This window comes from Microtus oregoni, unplaced genomic scaffold (genome assembly GCF_018167655.1).
Source record: "Microtus oregoni isolate MIOR12 unplaced genomic scaffold, Mior012 000031F_ref0000149, whole genome shotgun sequence".
Lineage (NCBI taxonomy): Eukaryota > Metazoa > Chordata > Mammalia > Rodentia > Cricetidae > Microtus > Microtus oregoni.
In genome coordinates, this window is record NW_024543090.1 from 23755371 (window position 1) to 23775374 (window position 20004).

General features: G+C 51.3%; 1 protein-coding gene across 1 annotated transcript in view; it reads left to right on the forward strand.

Moving 5' to 3' along the window:
* Duox1 (dual oxidase 1) overlaps positions 1-19594 on the forward strand; it is a 33760-nt gene extending 14166 nt beyond the window's left edge. The window contains exons 16-34 of the mRNA XM_041679095.1: positions 85-198; positions 903-1102; positions 1646-1831; positions 5297-5522; positions 5690-5783; positions 6032-6207; positions 8377-8446; positions 8826-8951; positions 9848-10026; positions 10133-10363; positions 10859-10958; positions 11083-11132; positions 12287-12414; positions 16194-16347; positions 16718-16950; positions 17160-17318; positions 18405-18560; positions 18664-18792; positions 19371-19594. Coding sequence (XP_041535029.1) covers positions 85-198; positions 903-1102; positions 1646-1831; positions 5297-5522; positions 5690-5783; positions 6032-6207; positions 8377-8446; positions 8826-8951; positions 9848-10026; positions 10133-10363; positions 10859-10958; positions 11083-11132; positions 12287-12414; positions 16194-16347; positions 16718-16950; positions 17160-17318; positions 18405-18560; positions 18664-18792; positions 19371-19493 — 2834 coding nt within the window. The 3' untranslated portion in view covers positions 19494-19594. The remainder of the gene's footprint in view (positions 1-84; positions 199-902; positions 1103-1645; positions 1832-5296; positions 5523-5689; positions 5784-6031; positions 6208-8376; positions 8447-8825; positions 8952-9847; positions 10027-10132; positions 10364-10858; positions 10959-11082; positions 11133-12286; positions 12415-16193; positions 16348-16717; positions 16951-17159; positions 17319-18404; positions 18561-18663; positions 18793-19370) is intronic.
* Positions 19595-20004: the final 410 nt, after the last annotated feature.

Sequence of the window (20004 nt, forward strand, 5' to 3'; positions counted from 1 at the left end):
CTAAGGAAAGGAGGTGAGACGGGAGCGACTCCTATCTGCTTCCACCCTCACTTCCTGGAATACCCTCCCCCACTCTCATGCCAGTCAGCCTGCTCAGTGCCTGGATTGTTGCCCGGCTTCGGATGAGGAATTTCAAGAGGCTCCAGAGACAGGACCGCCAGAGCATCATGTCTGAGAAGCTTGTAGGGGGAGTAGAAGGTAGGCCTGGGGGTAGCTGGGGCGGTGATGGGAAGGATATGGCTTAGGGCTCTGGTCCCTACTCCCATCTCAGAAGCCCGTGGAAAAGGATTCTCGTTTATAGGGCTGTCGGGGAAGCATGGGCAGGTGGAGGAGAGGCACGGTAGGCATTGGACCTGCAGCTTTCCAAGTTGCAAAGCTCCTCCCAATGACCCTAAAGAAATGGAATGTGATGGAGTAGTGGAAGAGTCATGAGATCCTGCCTTCATTTCAAAGGGTTATGAATCACAAGTCCCGGATGGTTTTGCAGCATCTTACTCTGGAATCGCAGGCAACAGGAGCAATTAATGAAGGAAAGTCAAGCAAGGATTGGAATCTTGATTCCACCACTGCAGACTGGCTGTTGGACCTTAGGCAGATTTTAGTTTAAATCTCCAAACCTGTTTCTTCTGTAAAAGGGGGATCCTAATGGTGCCTGTATCTTAGGTTGTGAAGACATGCAATAACTAATGCAAAGCATTACGGGGAATATCCAGCAAACACTCAGGAACCAGCAGTCCTTCTTCTCCTCATGGATTAGAGGAACAGCAGAACTGTTGAGAAGAGAATGACCCTTGGGGCTTAGGAAGGGGCCGAGTTGTTGCTGAGACCCTGTACTGGCCTTCTCTTTCTCTCCTGATGCGTTCTACACCCTAGGTGACCCAGCCCCATCTCTTGCTTTCCAGCCTCAGAGTGGCAGGGCCGCAAGGAGCCCTGCAGGCCGGTGCTCGTACACTTGCAGCCTGGACAGATCCGAGTAGTAGATGGCAGGCTCACCGTGCTCCGTACCATCCAGCTGCGGCCCCCGCAGCAGGTCAACCTCATCCTGTCCAGCAACCGCGGGCGCCGCGCCCTGCTGCTCAAGATCCCCAAGGAGTATGACCTGGTATGGCCCAGCTGACCCCCATCGTAGATGAGGTAGTTATGTGGAAGGGAAGGAACGCTAAGCCAAGAGCTAGGGTTTCTGGTCACTAGTCCCCAGATATAGCACCTGATAGAGAGATGAACTTGAACGTGTCTGTATTGTTCTAGACCATGCTGGCTGATAGTTTCCTCATACTCTGGCAGCCACTGGCAGCTTCCTTCTCTATGAAGGATGTTCTTATGTGTCCTAGGTAGTTAGGAGTTCCTGGAAGAAGTTGTGTCCTCTTCCCTATTCCCTCATTTCAGTTTAGAGGATTTCCAGGCACTTGGAGGGGTGTTAAACAGGAGGCCAGTTGTGGGTCCACTCCACCTTCTGCTCCCCTCCCTACTTCCGGCTTTTCTCCAGTATGGAGTATACGCTCACCTGCTCATGTCCTCTTCTGTAAATGGAAAGACAGTATCTCTTCTGCAAGGCCACACCAAATTACCCTTGGTGTGACCCAAGTGAAACACATTTCTTTGAGAGGTTCTGACATGTTTGCTTCTGCTCCTGCTGCCTTTGCAGGTGCTGCTGCTGAACACGGAGGAAGAGCGCCAGGCGCTGGTCGAAAATATCAGGGGGGCCCTGAAGGAGAGTGAGCTGAGCTTCCAGGAGTGGGAGCAGCGGGAGCAGGAGCTGATGAGGGTGGCAGTGACCAGGGAACAGCGGAGTCACCTCCTGGAGACTTTTTTCAGGCACCTTTTCTCTCAGGTGTGTATGTGGGATCAGATCTGGTGTGCATGCGTGTATGCGCGTGCGCGCGCATCCTTACCTGCTTGAGGCCATAGGGGTGATCATTCAAAACTCAAGGTTTGGATTCTTAACTAAGTGTCATGATTTAGGTCAACTCACCAGACTTTTATGTTACTAGAGTCCCAGGTCAGAGACCAGATCTAGAGGAGTGGACATAGGGGAATGTCCCAACTAATTAGGTTCATTCAGCTGCTTGCCTCACAAACCAAAGTCAAGGAGTCTGTCAACATAGTCATGTGGGGAAGACAGAGCTGGAACATCACAATGCTGTCTTTGGGGGTATTGACCTGCACTTCTAGATTATAGACAGAAAGGGCAGAAGAGGGAGCCCGGGGGTATGCATAGCCAGTCAGCCCTAGTCACACCGTGGTCTGGTAGATTAACATAGCTAGTCATTCCTAGTCACACCATGGTCTGAGGCATGCATGGACAGTCAGCCCTAGTCACACTGTGGTCTGAGGCATGCATGGACAGTCAGCCCTAGTCACACCGTGGTCTGAGGCATGCATGGACAGTCAGCCCTAGTCACACCGTGGTCTGAGGCATGCATGGACAGTTAGCCCTAGTCACACCATGGTCTGAGGCATGCATGGACAGTCAGCCCTAGTCACACCGTGGTCTGAGGCATGCATGGACAGTCAGCCCTAGTCACACCATGGTCTGAGGCATGCATGGACAGTCAGCCCTAGTCACACCGTGGTCTGGCAGGTTAGTGTTTCAGTTTTAGTTCTACAAATGGCTCCAGAGAATGTGTCAGTGAGAGGAACATTCTAGTTCCCACAAGATGATATTGTTTTGCTTCGTGGGCAGCCTCAGCTCCCATCATGGAGTACCTGCTTCTGTTTAGGCAGCATCTCGTCATGGGATGATCTGCCTACAGGCTCTGCTGTCCTGAAGGGAAGGTGACTACAGGTTTATGGCAGTTACTACAGCGTTCAGCTCCTTTTCGGGGGTCTGGAACAGGGTGTAAAATCTGGTAGCAAAGCTTTGTTACCCTCATCTGATGTCTTCAGCCTTGAAAAGAAATTTAGGGTTGATCACCCTGATACCCTCAGGAGGTTTTAGTGTGTGTGTGTGTGTGTGTGTGTGTGTGTGTGTGTGTGTGGTTTTTCGAAACAGGATTTCTCTGTAGCTTTGGAATCTGTCCTGTAACTAGCTTTTGTAGACCAGGCTGACTTCGAACTCACAGAGATCCGCCTGCCTCTGCCTCCCGAGTGCTGGATTAAAGGTGTGCACCACCACAGCCTGGCACTATTTTTGCTTTTTTTAAAAAAAGGTTTATTTTAATTATGTCCACAGGGGCGGGGCAGCACAAATGAGTGTGGCTGCTCACAGGGCAAAGGCACCATATCCCCCAGGAACTCAAATGGCAGGGAAATGGTTGGGAACCTCCTGAGAAGTCTAATATTGGTGCTGGGAACTGAACTCAGGTTCCCTTGGAAAGCAGTATGTGCTCTTAACTCCTGAGCCTTCTCTCCAACCCAAACAGGAAACGGAAGCCCAAAGGAGATACACAAAATAAAGGCACAGATGCCAAGATTATTCTGCTTTGAGGAGTCTGTAGGAGCATGTAAAGAGCTGGCGCTCTTCTGAAAAAGCACTCTCTTAGTTCTCTTCATACTTCCTGTGGATGTGTTCCTACCCAACTCAGTCCGGTCTCCTGGGAGACAGTGGACAGGAATGAAGCATAGCAAGCCAGCTCTGTGCCCCTTCCGGAGCCAGAGTTCTGTTCTTTGGGGAGCGTATCAAGGAGCTACCATATGGACTTCTGAGAACTACTGGGAAGATGTGGGAAAATTAGATAGAAGAGAAAAGTCCAAAGACTGATGCCCACATCTGGTCCAAACTTAAAGATAACCTGGATAGAACGCTGGAGTGGAAATAGGAGGTTTAATGTAGAAAGCATGGTGGTACACACTTGTAATCAGGAGGATTGGGAGTTCAAATCCAGCTTCGACTACTGTCTCAGAACCAATGGTGTCTGTGGACATAGTTCACTGATCAAGTGCTTTCTGGGATGTGTAAAACCCTGGGTTCTTGTCCCCAGCATGGGGCTCAGGGTAGACACATAAATACAGCATGCGTCCCAAGAAAGTTAATCATTCTATTGGGCCAGTGTTGATGTTCTCCCAAAAGATTGGTAAGGGATGAGGACTGTAAAGGTGATCCAGGGAACACGTGATCTAATATGTTAGTGAAGAAAAGCTGTCAATCTGGCGTAAGATCATGGTGGAGGTTAAGATTGGCAAGGACACAAAGAAAAGGTTTGGCCCAGGAGAAGGGAGTGGGTAGGTAGGACTGAGCAGAGGAGCCCTGCAAAAGGGAGAAAATTAATGTCTGGGAAGGAGTAAGCTGCCTAGCCGGGAGAGAGTGACACGGGAGAATATCCATTTAATGGGCATGCGTACATGGACTCTGGGCCAGGATTAATTCTCCAACTGTTGAGTGTGCATAAGAACCAGGGAACCCTAAGCTGCTGGGTTGTGGCTCCTGCTAGGGCACCAGTGGGATCCAGGCACCTGCACTGAGTCCAGATGTCATCAGGATGAAGGGAAGACCTTGTTCTGGAAGCTTCACAGACTGTTAGGTCTCCCCCTAGCTGCCCTGTACTCTCAAGCCATGCCCGACACAGATGCTCCTGTTGATCGTCACCGTAACCTATGAGATAAATAGGGCAGGTGAGGAAATGAAGGCCAGACAACTGAAGGGAACTGCCCTAGGGCACACAGCACCCAGATGGCAGGGTTGGGACATGAACCCAGGTCTCTTACCTCCTGCCCCAGGCTCTTTCCACTAAAGCACCTTGTTTGAAGCTGTAGTGTTTGCCTCATGAAAACACAGCCAGGCTTGGACTGAGCAGCTGTTGACAGGCAGGAAAAACAGGTATTATGGCCTTGGCCTACCTGCTTCCCTCACCGGCTGTTCTCCTGCTGGGGCAGTCCATGGGTAAGATGGAGATGACCCACAATAAGAATTCTCCTCTGCCAACCCCTTTAGATGGAAGACAGACATAAAGGATAAACACGGTCTCAGGAACCCCAAAGGGAGGAGGGCTTCATCTTGGCTTGGGAAGATCTGGGGGAGGATACTGTTGGCAAGCAAGGCCTGTCTTTGATTGTGTCTACTTTCTCTCTGACTCTTCTAACCCCTGTGTCTCTGATCACAGAGCTTAGATCACAGCATTGTGCTGAGGTCACAACATTTCTGGAACCTATCGGTTGTAACTCCAAATGCCCAGGTCGGGTCCAATGTGCATACTTGGTTCAGTCAGCTAAGTCAAAGGGCCAGGCCTCTGTAGCATAGCTGTAACTCACAGACCTGGACTGCTTATGGGGGCATGTGCTGGACAGATGCCTCAGAAAGTGGTCCCACCAACCTGCAAGTGAAGGACGCCCTCCAACTCCTGTGTCTGCCTAAATGCAGGTGTTGGACATCAATCAGGCAGATGCAGGGACTCTGCCTCTGGACTCCTCAGTGAAAGTGCGTGAGGCCCTGACCTGTGAGCTGAGCAGGGCTGAGTTTGCAGAGTCTCTGGGCCTCAAGCCCCAGGACATGTTTGTGGAGTCCATGTTTTCTCTGGCTGATAAGGACGGCAATGGATACCTCTCTTTCCGGGAGTTCCTGGACATCCTGGTAGTCTTCATGAAAGGTGAGAAAGGAGAAAATAATGTTCAGACAGGGGCGGGACAGCGGCACTGCAGTGTGGCTGAACTATAGGAAACAGAGAGCCCCGAATCCACGACAGATGCCTGGGAGTCTAGTAAGGGGTTCTGGAGGTTGGGTTGGGCTCTCCTCACAGAACCCTTCTTCTTCCAGGCTCCCCCGAGGAGAAGTCTCGCCTTATGTTCCGAATGTATGACTTTGATGGGAATGGCCTCATTTCCAAGGATGAGTTCATTAGGATGCTAAGGTTGGTCCTCTCGAACAGCAAGGAGAGTTAAGTCAGGACAGGGACTTCCAGGAAGAGGAGGGTCCATCACAGGAATAGTTATAAAGGAGAAGCAGGGGGCCTCCTCCTTATCTTTGTAACCAGAGCCTTCCAGAACTACTAGGGAACTTGGGATTCAGCAAGCCGGGTCCCTGATTTAGCCTCCCATCTCCCCGAAGACCTGGTGGGATGGTCAGCGAGCCTTCTTGGTGTGCCCACCCCAACCCTAGGTCCTTCATCGAGATCTCTAACAACTGCCTGTCCAAGGCCCAGCTGACTGAGGTGGTGGAGTCCATGTTCCGGGAGTCGGGCTTCCAGGACAAGGAGGAGCTGACCTGGGAGGATTTCCACTTCATGCTGCGGGACCACGACAGCGATCTCCGATTCACACAGCTCTGTGTCAAAGGTGGGGCTGCCTGGCTGGCAGGCTGGCTGACGTATGTGTCAGGAGGCATAACATACTTTTAGGAGCCCACAGAAATACTTTATATGAGAACCAGAAGGAAAAAAATCAGTATAATAATGAATGCATAATATAGCCAGCCTGGATGATGCTCATGTGATTATCGAATAACATTGCTAATTTATTTTTATTTGTACGGAGGAAAGGGCCCAGGAAGATAGAAGCACCTTGGGCCCATGAATGTAGCCTGGCTGCTGCAGTGGGGTGAGAGGTGGGTGGGAGACATTTTTTTTGTTTGAGACAGAGTCTTGCTCTGTGCGTGACTGGGTGGCCTGGAACTAGCTATGCGCACCAGACTGGCTTTGAACTTCTGGTAATCCTCCTGCCTCTACCTCCCAAGTGCTGGGAAAACAGATGTTTGCTACTACACTCAATTTTCGGTAAGAGATGTTGACTGGAGCCCTGCTTCTGCTAGATCCTTGCCAAAGCCACCCCACCCCTGTACCTCTGATCTTAGTGCCCAGAGCAAGGAGGAAACAGTGTCTCTTTGTTACAGCTCTACTCAGGTCAGGGTACGTTCTCAGTGACTAGGTTGTATGGGTGGGGTGTATTTGGGGTTTTATCCCCTAACTCCTGCCCTATCTCCTGGCTAAGTGCTTAGTAAACGTTTGCTGAGTACGTCAAGGTCCAACGATACTGTCTGCTCCCTACCTCCTGCCCTACCTGCGTCTGACTCAAGTGGGTGGAGGGTCAGGGACAAAGTGAGGGATGGGACAGATTGCAAGCCGAGGGTCTGTGCGTGGCCTGCTCTGAGCTGTCACAACGTCTTTGTAGCTTGAAATTCTCCTTGGAACATGTTGAGGCCAAACCCAGTCCTTCCCGGGATTCTGAGAACAGTGGGGACTAGCAGCGTTGCTGAGAGATGGAGCGAGTTGGGCAAGATGCGGATCAACTTCTGCACAAGGCCTCCTCTGGCCTGCAGGCAAGGGGAGCTGGTGAAAAGGAAAGCTGAGTCTGTAGCTTTCTTCTTTTCCTAGGAAGCCAAGCAATGGGTACTTAGGCCTGAGGGCAGAGGCTAGCCAGGCTACACAGTCCTGGGGATACCGGGCCTGGTGTGACCAGGCAGGGGACTGAGTGAACAATGTGTGGCATCTTGTTTCCCTTTTGGTCATCGCTGCACACTGCTCTTTCCTTCTGAGCTTATTTAAAAGGTTTGCCATGACAGAAAAGGGCACATGGGCTTTACAAACAGCTCTTCTCTTTCACCAAAACGAGGTCTTTCTGGATTACTACCTCACCACATTTGCTGTTTGCCGAACGACTGGAGAGTCAGATATTGGCATTTGGAGCTAGACACTTGAATTTGGGGCTGGAGGGATGGCTCAGTGGTGAAGAACACCTGCTGCTCTTGTAGAGGACCACGTTCAGTTCCCAGCACCCACATGGCAGCTCACAACCACTTGGAACCGAGTTGCAGGGGATTGGGTGTCCTCTTCCAGCCCCCTTGGGCATCAGGCATACATATGATGCACAGTGATCTATGGATACAAACACTCATGAGTTTAAAATAACTCTTAAACACTTGGGTTTCATGTGGATAAGTTCACCATGAGGCAAGACATCTTCGGGGTTGGCTTAGAACTTAGAAGCACCCTGGAGGCTCCAAGTCTCCTGTAAGAACTTGGATTTGCCAGGCAGTACACGCCTATAATCCCAGTACTCAAGAGGCAGAGGCAGGCGAATCTCTGTGAGTTCTAGGCCAGCCTGGACTACAAAGAGAGCTCCAGGACAGCCAGGGCTGTTACACAGAGAAACCCTGTCTCAACCCTCATGCCCTCCAAAAAGAACTCGGATTTGCAGCTCAGCCTTGCTTTGTTCTCAGTGTGCAGCCCTGACAGGAAAATGAGATAACGTTTCCAGTATTGTATTATGAACATTTTCCAGCCCAGAAAGACCTTTGAGTGACTTCCCTTATGGCTACACTGATCAATAGATAGGTGAGTCCGGTTCTCACTGGACTGGGCCGAGAACTGAGGCTGGGGTCCCCAGAGGCAGGTTCTCCTCTGGATGGAGACTTTCTACAGGTTTGAACTTAGGAAAGAGGGGGACCCTGTGCTTGAGCTAGGCTCAGCTGAACTCTGAGCTGTTCCCTCACCAAGCTCTTCATCACAGGGGTGGAAGTGCCCGAAGTCATCAAGAACCTCTGCCGTCGAGCCTCCTACATCAGCCAGGAGAAGATCTGGTGAGTTTCCGTCTGGGTATATGGGGTAGCTGTCATTTTGTCCCTAGGATGGCTGAGGTTGGGCACTGCCCCCATCCCATGTAGCACCTTCATGCAAACAGAAAAAGGGCACACTTTTTCTGTGTGTACATCCTACATCGGGATGAGAAGTGAGCCTGCTGAGTTAGGCAGAGCTCACTCACTGCCGGGGCCAAGTGTCCTCAGAGAGGACACAGTTACATGTGGCGACCTCCACTGGAACTCACTCCCTGTCCACCTTGCTGGGAACTCCTGTTGTCCCGCGTGGAGGGATTTTATCTTTCCTCAACAAAGTTGGTTTGGAGGCAGAGCAGGGCAGCAGGAGGTCAGTTGGCAGACACTTTCCGCTTTTCCTTCCTAGTCCTTCGCCCAGAATAAATGCCCACTGTGCCCGCAACAACATCAAGACTGAGGCATCACCACAGAGACTACAGTGCCCCATGGACACAGACCCTCCTCAAGAGATCCGACGGAGATTTGGCAAGAAGTATGGCTGCTTTGCCCCTAAAGTCAATGCCCCTTCAACCACCCATTACATGGTGCTGAGTACTCTGCTCTATAGGCAGATAAGTACTCCCTGCGCTAGAATGCTTTGAATCGGTGCGCCTGTCACTACAGTTCCCTACTGATGAATGTTAGAGTGGTAGGAAGGGCAAGGAACTTCAGGACTCAGGGATGTTTTCTCACCTCTGTCTGGGAAGTTGGGGGGCCTTCGCAGAGAACCTGCCCTAGTTAGGTTTTTGTTGCTGAGATAAAACCATGACCAAAAGCAACTTGGGGAGAAAGGGGCTTATTTGGATTACAGGTTTCAATCTATCATAGAGAGAGGCCATGGCAGGAAGTCAAGGCAGGAGCTTGCAGCAAAAACCAGAGGAACGCTGGCTTCCAGCTTGCTTCCTTTAGCGGTTGAGCTACCTTTCTTATATAGCCTAGGCTCACTGCTCAGGGATGGCACCACCCACAGTAGACTGGGCCTTCCTACATCAGTTAACAACAAAAAAAAATGCCCCAAACATGCCAATCTGATGAAGGTAATTCCTCAGTGGAGGTTACTTCTTCCCAGGGATGTCAAGTTAACCACTAAAGCTAACTGTGACAGGCCCCTTGAGCCTTCCATAGGCTAACTGTGGGTGCCTGGTAGGAGCAACAGACAGGGAGGGAAAGGTGCTGCCTGTGTGAATGGACCCTGGTGTAGAGGCTGTGTATGCCCTGGGGATGAAATAATCACTTGGAGATCTGCCCTCACTTAGACTTAGTAGTTGTAGCCTACTAAGGGTCTGAACCTGTCCTTCCAGGACGCTCTTCAGAGACACCCCTTGGGGTAGCAGGTTTCCACTGGTATTGAGTCTCACAGGCCAAAGTTTAAGGCTTCTTGTCTCCCAGGGTAACTTCGTTCCAGCCCTTGCTGTTCACGGAGGCACACCGAGAGAAGTTTCAACACAGCCGCCGTCACCAAACGCTGCAGCAGTTCAAGCGCTTCGTTGAGAACTATCGGCGCCACATAGGTTGTGTGGCAGTGTTTTACGCCATCACTGGGGCGCTCTTTCTGGAGAGGGCCTACTGTGAGTGACATCATATACCGCAGGCCAGGGGGGTGGGTGGTCGTGGTGATGCTCTGCAGCAAGTGACGATAGCGTCGCCTCCAACTGCCCTCTTGTCCCTTCACAGACTATGCTTTTGCGGCACACCACAGCGGCATCACTGATACCACCCGTGTGGGCATCATCCTGTCCCGGGGCACGGCGGCCAGCATCTCCTTCATGTTTTCCTACATCCTGCTCACCATGTGTCGCAACCTCATCACCTTCTTGCGAGAGACCTTCCTCAACCGCTACATTCCCTTTGATGCCGCTGTGGACTTCCATCGCCTCATCGCCTCCACAGCCATCATCCTCACAGGCAGGGGCTGCTGCTCTGGGATTCTCTCAGTGCCTGCTGACCTTGCTAGCTTCCCCTCCTCCGGGGCTCCTCCCCGTCCCCACTGGCACTTAACTTTAATGTGGCTCTTGGGTGGCCATATCCATAAGGATGGAGTTAGCTGGGCTTGCGGGATGAAGTTAAGTTCAGGAGCCCACCCTGCCCTGAATGGCTTTTCCTATACTTTCAACCCCTCAGCTTTAACTGACAGGGTAGAAATGCTTGCTCTCTTAGTTCTTATGCTTTAAAACAGATCCGTGAAGGAAACCAAAGGAATGAGCTTCTAATGGCATAATTTCAGACTCATGTGGTTGTGTTCGTGGGTGGAATGGGGGAGGACCAGGAGGTTGACTACCAGTCAGCAGCCCAGACCACGAGGGTGCTGTTTCATTCCTCCATGTCTGTTTGGCACTCGGATGTGTTGAGCCTCCTCACTTGGCTGTCCCTGGGCTCATCACCCTGTCTGGTCTTCCCTAGTCTTACACAGTGCTGGCCATGCGGTGAATGTGTACCTGTTTTCCGTCAGCCCGCTCAGTGTCCTCTCCTGCCTCTTCCCTGGCCTCTTCCATGATGATGGGTAAGTGTGTGTGTCAGGAATGAATTTCCTGAAGGTAGAGGATAAATCTGCTTGGCCCAGAGAACAGGGTCACCTTCTGGGATGGACAATGACCAGCCTGAAAGGTACTGTGCCTTCCACACAGGTCAGAGTTCCCTCAGAAGTATTACTGGTGGTTCTTCCAGACTGTGCCAGGTGAGAACTCTTCCCCTCTCTGAATGTCTAGGCTTGACTCCAAATTCCAGGCTATGGGTTCCGTCTGTCACTGAATAGCCAACTCATTCAATTCTTATGATGAGCCAGGCTCTGCCCTCTGGCCCAGAGGACACTTCTGGGCAGTAAGAAACTTTGGTGGCTGCATCACAGCTCCCCTCAACCTTGGGCTAGATCCCCCCTAGGAGGGGCTTACTGGACCTTATTCTGGACTGGTTCTCAGAGGGTTAGGAGTAGGCCTTCTTTATAATACTTATACTTACCATGGCTGTTGCTTGGAGGAATGCTGTGCCCCAGCTCCATGGGAGAAGGACCAGGCTTTTTTTTTTTTTTTAAATCAGTTCAGGCAGAAGCCCCCACCCACACCATAAGAAGCCTTGACAAAGGTTGGGGAATATTCCTAGCTTACTGCAATCACCCAACTCAGAGCTAATAGCTGTGAATCTATTAAGATTGATCCTAAGCCTATTTATAATTTCAGTCTGTTCCCTCCTTGGGGTAATGTGTTTTTCACTCCTTCTGTGAAATACAGCAGGTTTTTAAAAATCCTACTGCTTTGAACTTCAGAGGGTGCTTGCTGACTTCCGCACCCTGGGATCTAGTGGATAAGGCTGTATTTATGCTCTTCTCTCTGCTCACGACTCTTACAGGCTGCGGTTCAATCCCTCCTTAACCTTTGCGTTCCCACACATCAGGGCTCTAATCTTCCTAATTACCGTCTTTCTCCTCCTTGATCACTGAGGTATTCTGTGTTTCCACACCCCATCCTGGCTTCAGCATGACCCTCTCTGTACCCCTGGCATGGAATCCTCCAGGAAAGCTGGGGCTCTCTACCAATTCTGGGTAGATGAGGGACTCTGTCAATTTGCTGTTTGGTATGGTCCCAGGCACAAACGGGTCCAGAGTTTATGTCATAATAACCAAGAATAGTGGTGCAGTTTTGACTCCATGGTGATGGGGCCTGATATTTCCAGTGTCTCATCTAGAGATTTCTGTGCATTCATTCATTCATTCATTCAATCATTCAGCACACGGTTGAGAAGCCTGCAATATGCCAGGCCCTGCAACGGCCAGGCGGATCAGTGATAAGACAGCCTAGCATTGTTCTTCAGTCTCCTGCCCTTTTCTCTTCCCAGGCCTCACTGGAGTCCTGCTGCTCCTGGCCCTGGCCATCATGTACGTCTTCGCCTCCCACCACTTCCGCCGACGCAGCTTCCGGGGCTTCTGGCTGACCCACCACCTCTACATTTTTCTCTATGTCCTGGTGAGTTTCTGGCTGTGAGCCAGGCCAATGGGGTGCAGACAAGACGTTCCTAGGGAGGCATTGAGGGCTCGATGTTGATTTTCCATCCCCTTAGTTATTTCATGTATTCATTTCCCCATATCCCTCCATAAAGATGGAAATTATAGAGTGGGGCTCTCCAGGAGGCCGAACCCATTACGCGCCTCTCGGAAGATCCCTCCCTGCCGTGGGTTTTTTTGGTAGCAGCCCTGCCAGGTTCATCCGCATTCCTCACAGACTCCCCCACACCATTTCTCTCCAGTCTTTCTCTGCCTTTGCCTGGCTGGTTTTTTGGTTCCTGGGTGGACTGCTTGCACCTTAAGGAAGAATTATTCTTCTAGAGAAACTTTAGTGGGTTCTACTTTTGTTCTGACCTCATCTGAGAACACATTAGTCACATCACGCAACCAAAAACCTATGAAGTTAATAGGGTTGCTCGAAACACCAGCCGGACTGCTGATAAGATGGACTTTGAGACTCCACCGTGTTAGGTTTTGGTGGGGCAAGTGGTCCAAGAGGACACTGAGCTGGCATCACTGGAGAAAAGGACTTTATTAGGAGTTGTTGACACCATGGACAGACAACAGAGATGTAATAGCATGGTCTAGGCTCCAAGGAGAGTTCAGGACACAGCATGAGAGACAAACAGAATGGCTGGGTCTCTGAAGACTGTCAGGGCCTAGGTGGCAGAGGAAGGGATCTCTTATGCCTTTTGAGGATGGGGGAGGTTCACAGGAAGAGCCTGCAGCCAGGAGGAAGGGAGTGGAGAACAGGATATGGCACTCTTTGATGTAGACTCACACGAGATGCCATGACACTGGCCATGACTGAGGACTCAGACAACACCTGTTAGTGCCTGAGAGCAGGCCCAAGCAAAGGCTTGATTCTGACATTACCGTTCTTACACGCCTATCCTATTTCCTTCTCGAGCTAGGATCCATGGTTTCTTTCCTCCCCTTTCTTCTCCTGCTCCTGTCACCCTCCACTGTGTTGTCAACAGCTGATTGACCTGAATTCCTGAGCTGACTCTGACCTAGGTCCCTGTGTTTGCCCCCTTGCCTCAGGTACACAGTATGCCCCAAAGGGCACCCTAAGGTGACTGAGAAATTAAACCAAGTCCCGAGGCCCTTATTTTTCCCACCAGTTGATTGATGGCTTGGTTGCTGGCATTCAGAGAGCCCAAAGCCCCCATGACTAGCATTTTTATCTCCTAGCAGAACAGTACACAGGGGTCTCTTTTGTTCTGCGATGAAGAATGTACCATTCATTGTCTGGTTGTGGCTGAATCCTGGTATCCTACTTCCCTCCTCCCAGATGCAGCTGTTAGCTGGGAAGATTATTGCTGTGGCTTAGCACTTCCTGATTTTGAAATAACTATCTGCCTTGGCTTAGGACAGTTTCTAGAACTGCTGATGTTTGCTTCCAAATAATCTCTCCCTCCTTTGAGAGCTCTGGTTAGCTAATTTCCTCCTTTCCTCCCTCCCTCCCTACCCAATGAAGGGTGGAGTCCTAACCTGATGCCTACTGCTTTTGCTAGGAATATGGTCCTGATGATAAAATGAGCAGGGAGACCCAGTAGAGTGATTAGCTTGATTCCCTAAGTTCAAGACTGCTTTCTGACTCATTGCTGGGTTGTAGACATCGCTGGCTTGCTGGGCAGCCCCAGCCTGGCAGATTGAGAGCATTTTGCCTGGTTAGGGAGTTCAGGGCCAAAGAAACTTCCTCCCACTTATCCCCGGGGATGGAGGGAGCAGACTCTGAGAAAGAATGTTCATGCTGACAACAGCCTAGACTGAACTTCACCACTTGTGGGGAAAGGTTAAAAAATGTGGAACCCTTGACTGGAGAAGGAATTCTTGAACAGGAGACCTGAATTCACTGAAATAGATAGCAACCAAGGGTCTCTTTTCCCTAGCTCTGTGGGAAGTCCAACATAGTTGGCGATTCCTGCCCTTGGGAAGTTAGGATTTGCTGCAGAGACCAGTGCCACATTCACTCCAAACAGAAGGGATTGCTGAGCAGAGTGTCCCAACAGTAAGCCACAGGAAGTCACGGAGGAAGAGTTTCACTTACGCTGACCTGGCTAGGGGCGACTTTGAGGGGAAAATGGGACTTCAGCCACAGCTTTAGAAAAGAGAAACTAAACATCGACAAGGCTGAGTGGACACTGAAGAGCAATCCAGGTGGCAGGACCTAGGTAGAAGGGCATGCACACAATTGGAAGGGTGAGAGGAGTGACAGGATATGCAAGGGACAGAGGAGACAGGCCTGGGTAGTGGCAGGACATGCTGGTGACATGTGGGGGTGGCTGATGAGGCAGAATGGTTATGGCTTATCAGAGAGGCCATGCTACATGGCGGAGCACAGGAGAAAAGAGCAGTGGGTGAGGAAAGCAGGCTTGGACCACACCCATGATTGGGGCGGCAGATGGAATGGGGCCAGCGCAGGAGCTGGAAAATGAGTGGCCGGGGAGGCTGAGGCAGAACCAGCAGAACACTGTTGCTGAGGTAACAGTGAACCAGGGAGGTGGCGAGGGAGGGGGTCTCTAGAATCACAGGCTGCAGAGAGGGAGCTGGCATGGCTTACAGAAGACCTTGTAGTTGGGCCTGGTAGCAGGTACCTGTCGTCCCAGCTCCTTGGGAGACTGAAGTAGGAGGATTACAAGTTCAGAGCCTACCTGGTCCACAGAGTGAATTTAAGGCTAGCCTGATCAAATCCCTAAGACTACCTCAAAGTAAAAAGTAAGAAAAAGCTGGCTGTAGGTCTGTTGTAAAAACACTTATCTAGCACTGTGTGTCTCTAGGTTTAATCCCAGAGAATAAAGAAAAGAAAGCGAGGGGAAGAGAGTCCTGGGGCAGGGTTATAAGCTGCCAAGGTATCTCATGGAAAAGACTAGCTAGATGTTCTTAGCCACCAAAAGGTGGAATAAACAGGGCAAGCCCTTCCCCGACAATTACTGAGTGCCAGATGTGCACCCAGCAGACATCATGCAGATCCAAGACAATGCTAGCACAGTCTCCACCTCCTCAGACCACTCAGAAAAGAATACACATGTGGATGAACAAAGGCTGACCATGGACGAGGGAAGAAAGAAAGAGATATGTGTGATGTGATGGACATAGGCAGTGGAGGTGTCATTTCTGCTGAGACGTGGAAAGGGGGATGGAGTAGCCATGGGGAGATCTAGGGACAAGAAAGCTCAGACTTGCCCTACCCCTGTAAGTGCAAAGATTCTGAACCCAAAAGGACCAGGGAGAAAGAACCAGCTAGTAGGAGTCCAGAGGCCAGAGTGCTGCAAGGCCGGAGGGGTCAATGAAGTTCACTAAAGCTTTTTAGACAGAGAACATGATAAGGAAAGAGCTACGTTGGCTAGGTGTGTTGATGCAGACTGGTAAATTCTTTACTCAGAAGGCTGAGGCAGGAAGCTCGTCACAAATTCAAGGCCAGCCTGGTACATCTGAGATATATATTCTCTCTCTCTCTCTCTCTCTCTCTCTCTCTCTCTCTCACACACACACACACACACACACACACACACACACACACACACAGGATATCTTACAGAATCCAGGTAGGGGTTACCTTGGCTATGTACAGAATGGTAGCATTCCTTTGGTGTGCTTTGGAGGATGGAGGTGGGAGTGATTATCTCAGAACCTAGAAGGAACGGATTCATGGGAGGTAGGGAATGGATACCCCAGTGGGTTAGGTCAAAGCTGTGTGTACCACTTGGACTGAGCCTTATTCTTCATCCCGTGCAGCTCATCATCCACGGCAGCTTTGCTTTGATCCAGGTACCCCGATTCCACATCTTCTTCCTGGCCCCGGCAATTATCTATGTGGGGGACAAGCTGGTGAGCCTGAGTCGGAAGAAGGTGGAGATCAGCGTGGTGAAGGCCGAGCTGCTGCCTTCAGGTACAAGCCTGAAGACTGTGAGGGAACCCACTTGGTTATTAAGGGAGCTGACAGGACACAGGCAGTACCTGGGCTGCTCCAGTCTACTGTCCTGGTCCAGGGGAAGGGAAGGGACCTGGGGTTCTTGGGAGAAGTAATCTGATGAGAATGTTTTTTGCTTGAGGCATGTCCCCTCTTAAGACAGAGAGTAGAGGAGCCCAGGCCAGGTTTTCCCCTTGCCCTGTTCATCCCCAGCTCCTCTGCAAAGCAAGATTCTAGTGGGGGAGTGTCTACCTTGTCATCAGATCTGAGGCTATTGTTCGAGGAACTTTCTAGAGACCATACTGTTGCTGGGTTCAGGGCAACAGTCTCTTGTGCCATCCCTTCCCAGGAGTGACCCATCTGCGCTTCCAGAGGCCCCAGGGCTTTGAGTATAAGTCAGGGCAGTGGGTGAGGATTGCATGCCTGGCTCTGGGGACCACTGAGTACCACCCCTTCACACTGACCTCGGCACCCCACGAGGACACGCTCAGCCTGCACATCCGGGCAGCTGGACCCTGGACCACCCGCCTCAGGGAGATCTACTCACCTGCGACCGCTGACACCTGTGCCAGATACCCAAAGGTGCCCAGATTATCTACACACTTCTATAGGCCCCCCACTGCATCACCAGGCTCCCTGCTGTACTGCCTCCTCCCAGAGAGCAGCACAGACCCAACCCCACCCTGTATTCTTCCTCATGTCTTGTAACTCCGTTTCCCTACCCACCATGTCCATTTCGGGCTTCAGAATGATGGCTAAGCTGAATTTTAAAACCACTGTCCTTCCCACAGCTGTACCTCGATGGGCCATTTGGAGAGGGCCACCAGGAGTGGCATAAATTTGAGGTGTCGGTGCTAGTGGGAGCTGGAATTGGGGTCACCCCCTTTGCCTCCATCCTCAAAGACCTGGTTTTCAAGTCATCAGTCAGCTGCCAAGTGTTCTGTAAGAAAGTGAGTGCCAGCCCACGGTTCCCCCAGCACAGCACTGCCGCTATCTCCTGCCTCTGTTCGAGTCTCTACCTTCTGGGGAGGACAAGTTGGTCTGAGACCCGGAGAAGGATGGTGTGTTGGAAAGATGCCAGGTTGTCCTGACAGGCGGAATTGGTATACTGATGTCTGTAGGACTCCACCCAGTCTCTAAGAGCTCCTTCACTCAGCCATGGGGTGCTCTGCACAGGAACTGCTTGTGAGAGTCCCTCCAGGAAGGGCTGAAGGGAGGCAAAACAAAACAAGCAACCAAAGAAACCCGTATTCCCTCATCCAGAAGAGGCCAGCCCTCAGAGTGCTGGCTGGGAGAGGGAAGGGCACCTTTGGGGTGGGGCCCAAGTAAAACTGGCTCAGGTCTCAGGGTTGAGGGAGGTGCCACGGTAGGACTTGCCTGTGGGTTGGCCCTAGCGGTACAGCCAAGCCTTCAGGCCCCCTCCACACAGGCCCTTTCTCTGTAGTTCAGACCCAATGGCAGGCCTCTGCTTGTCTCTCTGGGCCTGGCAGGTGAATCAGGTGCGCTGGAATGCAACGGGCAGAGGCCCAGCCTACAGGCTGTGAGCACTCAGAGGGTGACAGTTCCTTCCTTACCTGTTCCTTCACCTGCAGCACCTGGCTTTTCCTCTTGATAGAAGCCTTTCATCACTTTTCAGGCAGCTGGGGATCCCCAAGGTGGCTGCTCCATGGAGTGCCCTTAAGCTCAAAGCTCTGCCTCTAGGCAGCTGCTCAGCTGTGAGCAGCCTCCTGCTCTAGCATCTCCCACTGAAGGAAGTGCTGGGCTTGGCCTGAGGAAGTTGCTTCTGACCCCAAAGCCCCTCAGCTCAGTTGTGGAAGGCTCTTTAGTCTGGCACCAGGTTGCCTCACTTCCACCTCTCTTTGTCCAGGGGTAATCTGCCCCTGGCCTCAGAGCCTGGTCCTACTTCCCATACATCCTATTTCCCAGGTGGTCTGGGAACAGTCACAAACTGGCTTAGGTCAGAATTCCGTGTGGGGATCCCTGATGTGTAGGGAAGCCAAGCTGAGCTGGCCCTGAGCCCCAGTGTGTGTCCTCAGATCTACTTCATTTGGGTGACAAGGACTCAGCGGCAGTTTGAGTGGCTGGCTGACATCATCCGGGAGGTGGAGGAGAATGACCACCAGGACCTGGTGTCTGTGCACATCTATATCACCCAGCTGGCTGAGAAGTTTGACCTCAGGACCACCATGCTGGTAGGCCAGGCCAACCAGGCAGGGCAGGTGGGACACTATCAGGGCCAAGAGCTGGTCCTGGCCATGCCTGGCTATGATCCTCTGTGCTCACTTCCTCCCCCAGTACATCTGTGAGCGGCACTTCCAGAAGGTGCTGAACCGGAGTCTGTTCACGGGCCTGCGCTCGGTCACCCACTTTGGCCGCCCTCCCTTTGAGCCTTTCTTCAACTCTCTGCAGGAAGTTCATCCCCAGGTAAGTCTCCTTCACATCCCGATTTTTGTCCCCTTTTATCATCTGGGGTGCGAGCAAAGCTCTCCAACCTGCTCTATCAGGGAAAGACTTGGTCACTGCCAAGAATCTACCCCTTAGCAGATTGGTAGGTTACAGACTAGAAAAGCATAGGTGGGGGGGGGGGGGGTCACCCTAAGGTGCTAAGAAAGGAGGAAGCCCTAAATTTATCCACCAAATGGAAGAGCTCAATACTAGAAACATCCCTTACTCAGGATTGCCCTGGCCCTGATGGAACTAATTTTTACCAGGAACAGTGAGTAGGCTGGCCACAGATCTCATCAGCAACAAACTGCCCCTGAATTTGAACACTGGTTAGTTAAGTGGCCTTTTTTACAGTGACCTAGCACTTACAAAGTTGAGCTAGACTTATAGTGAGCTAGCCCTCACCATGCATGGTACAAAATAAACCTTCAATGGGAACACTGGATGGCTTTTTAAATAGGACCAAAGCCTGTACCTTAAACATAAACCTTGCTGACCAATACGGACCTACCTCTGCCGGTAAATACGTCCACCTTTGGTTCTTCCTCCTGCAATAGGTCCGAAAGATTGGAGTATTCAGCTGTGGTCCCCCTGGCATGACCAAGAATGTGGAGAAGGCCTGTCAGCTCATCAACAAGCAGGACCGGACTCATTTCTCTCACCATTATGAGAACTTCTAGGCCTCCTGCCCAGCAACTCTGCCCACTACTGCCCAGCAGAGCAGGGGCTTTGGCCTGCGCCTTAACCCCGTACTCATTTCTTCTCGTTGCCTCAGGCTTGGCTCGCTTCCTGCCTACCAGTTTGGTCCAGGTAGCCATGCTCAGACATCATGTGTGGGCGCAGAGATCTCTAGGGCCAGCAAGTGTCTGAGCTTGGAGAAGCGCGCCGTTTAAGAACTAAAGGTTCAGAGGGAGGGGAGCATCCTGGTTGGGACAAAATGAGGATTCTTCCAAGGAAAAATGAAAGTTCAGAAGACAAGCTGTCACGTTTATGTAGGTAACTGTGATTCTGAGGATGAAGTGGTGGTATGGATGCTGGCATCTTTGACCTTTTCACTCTGTGACCTTCCCGCCTTCCGGGTTCTCCACTTTCAAAACAGCTGCGAGATGTTTTAGAGTGGGCAGGGGCAACTTAAGGAAACCCTCAGGACCAGCCTAACTGCATAACGTAGTCAGACCTTTCCTTGCCCCA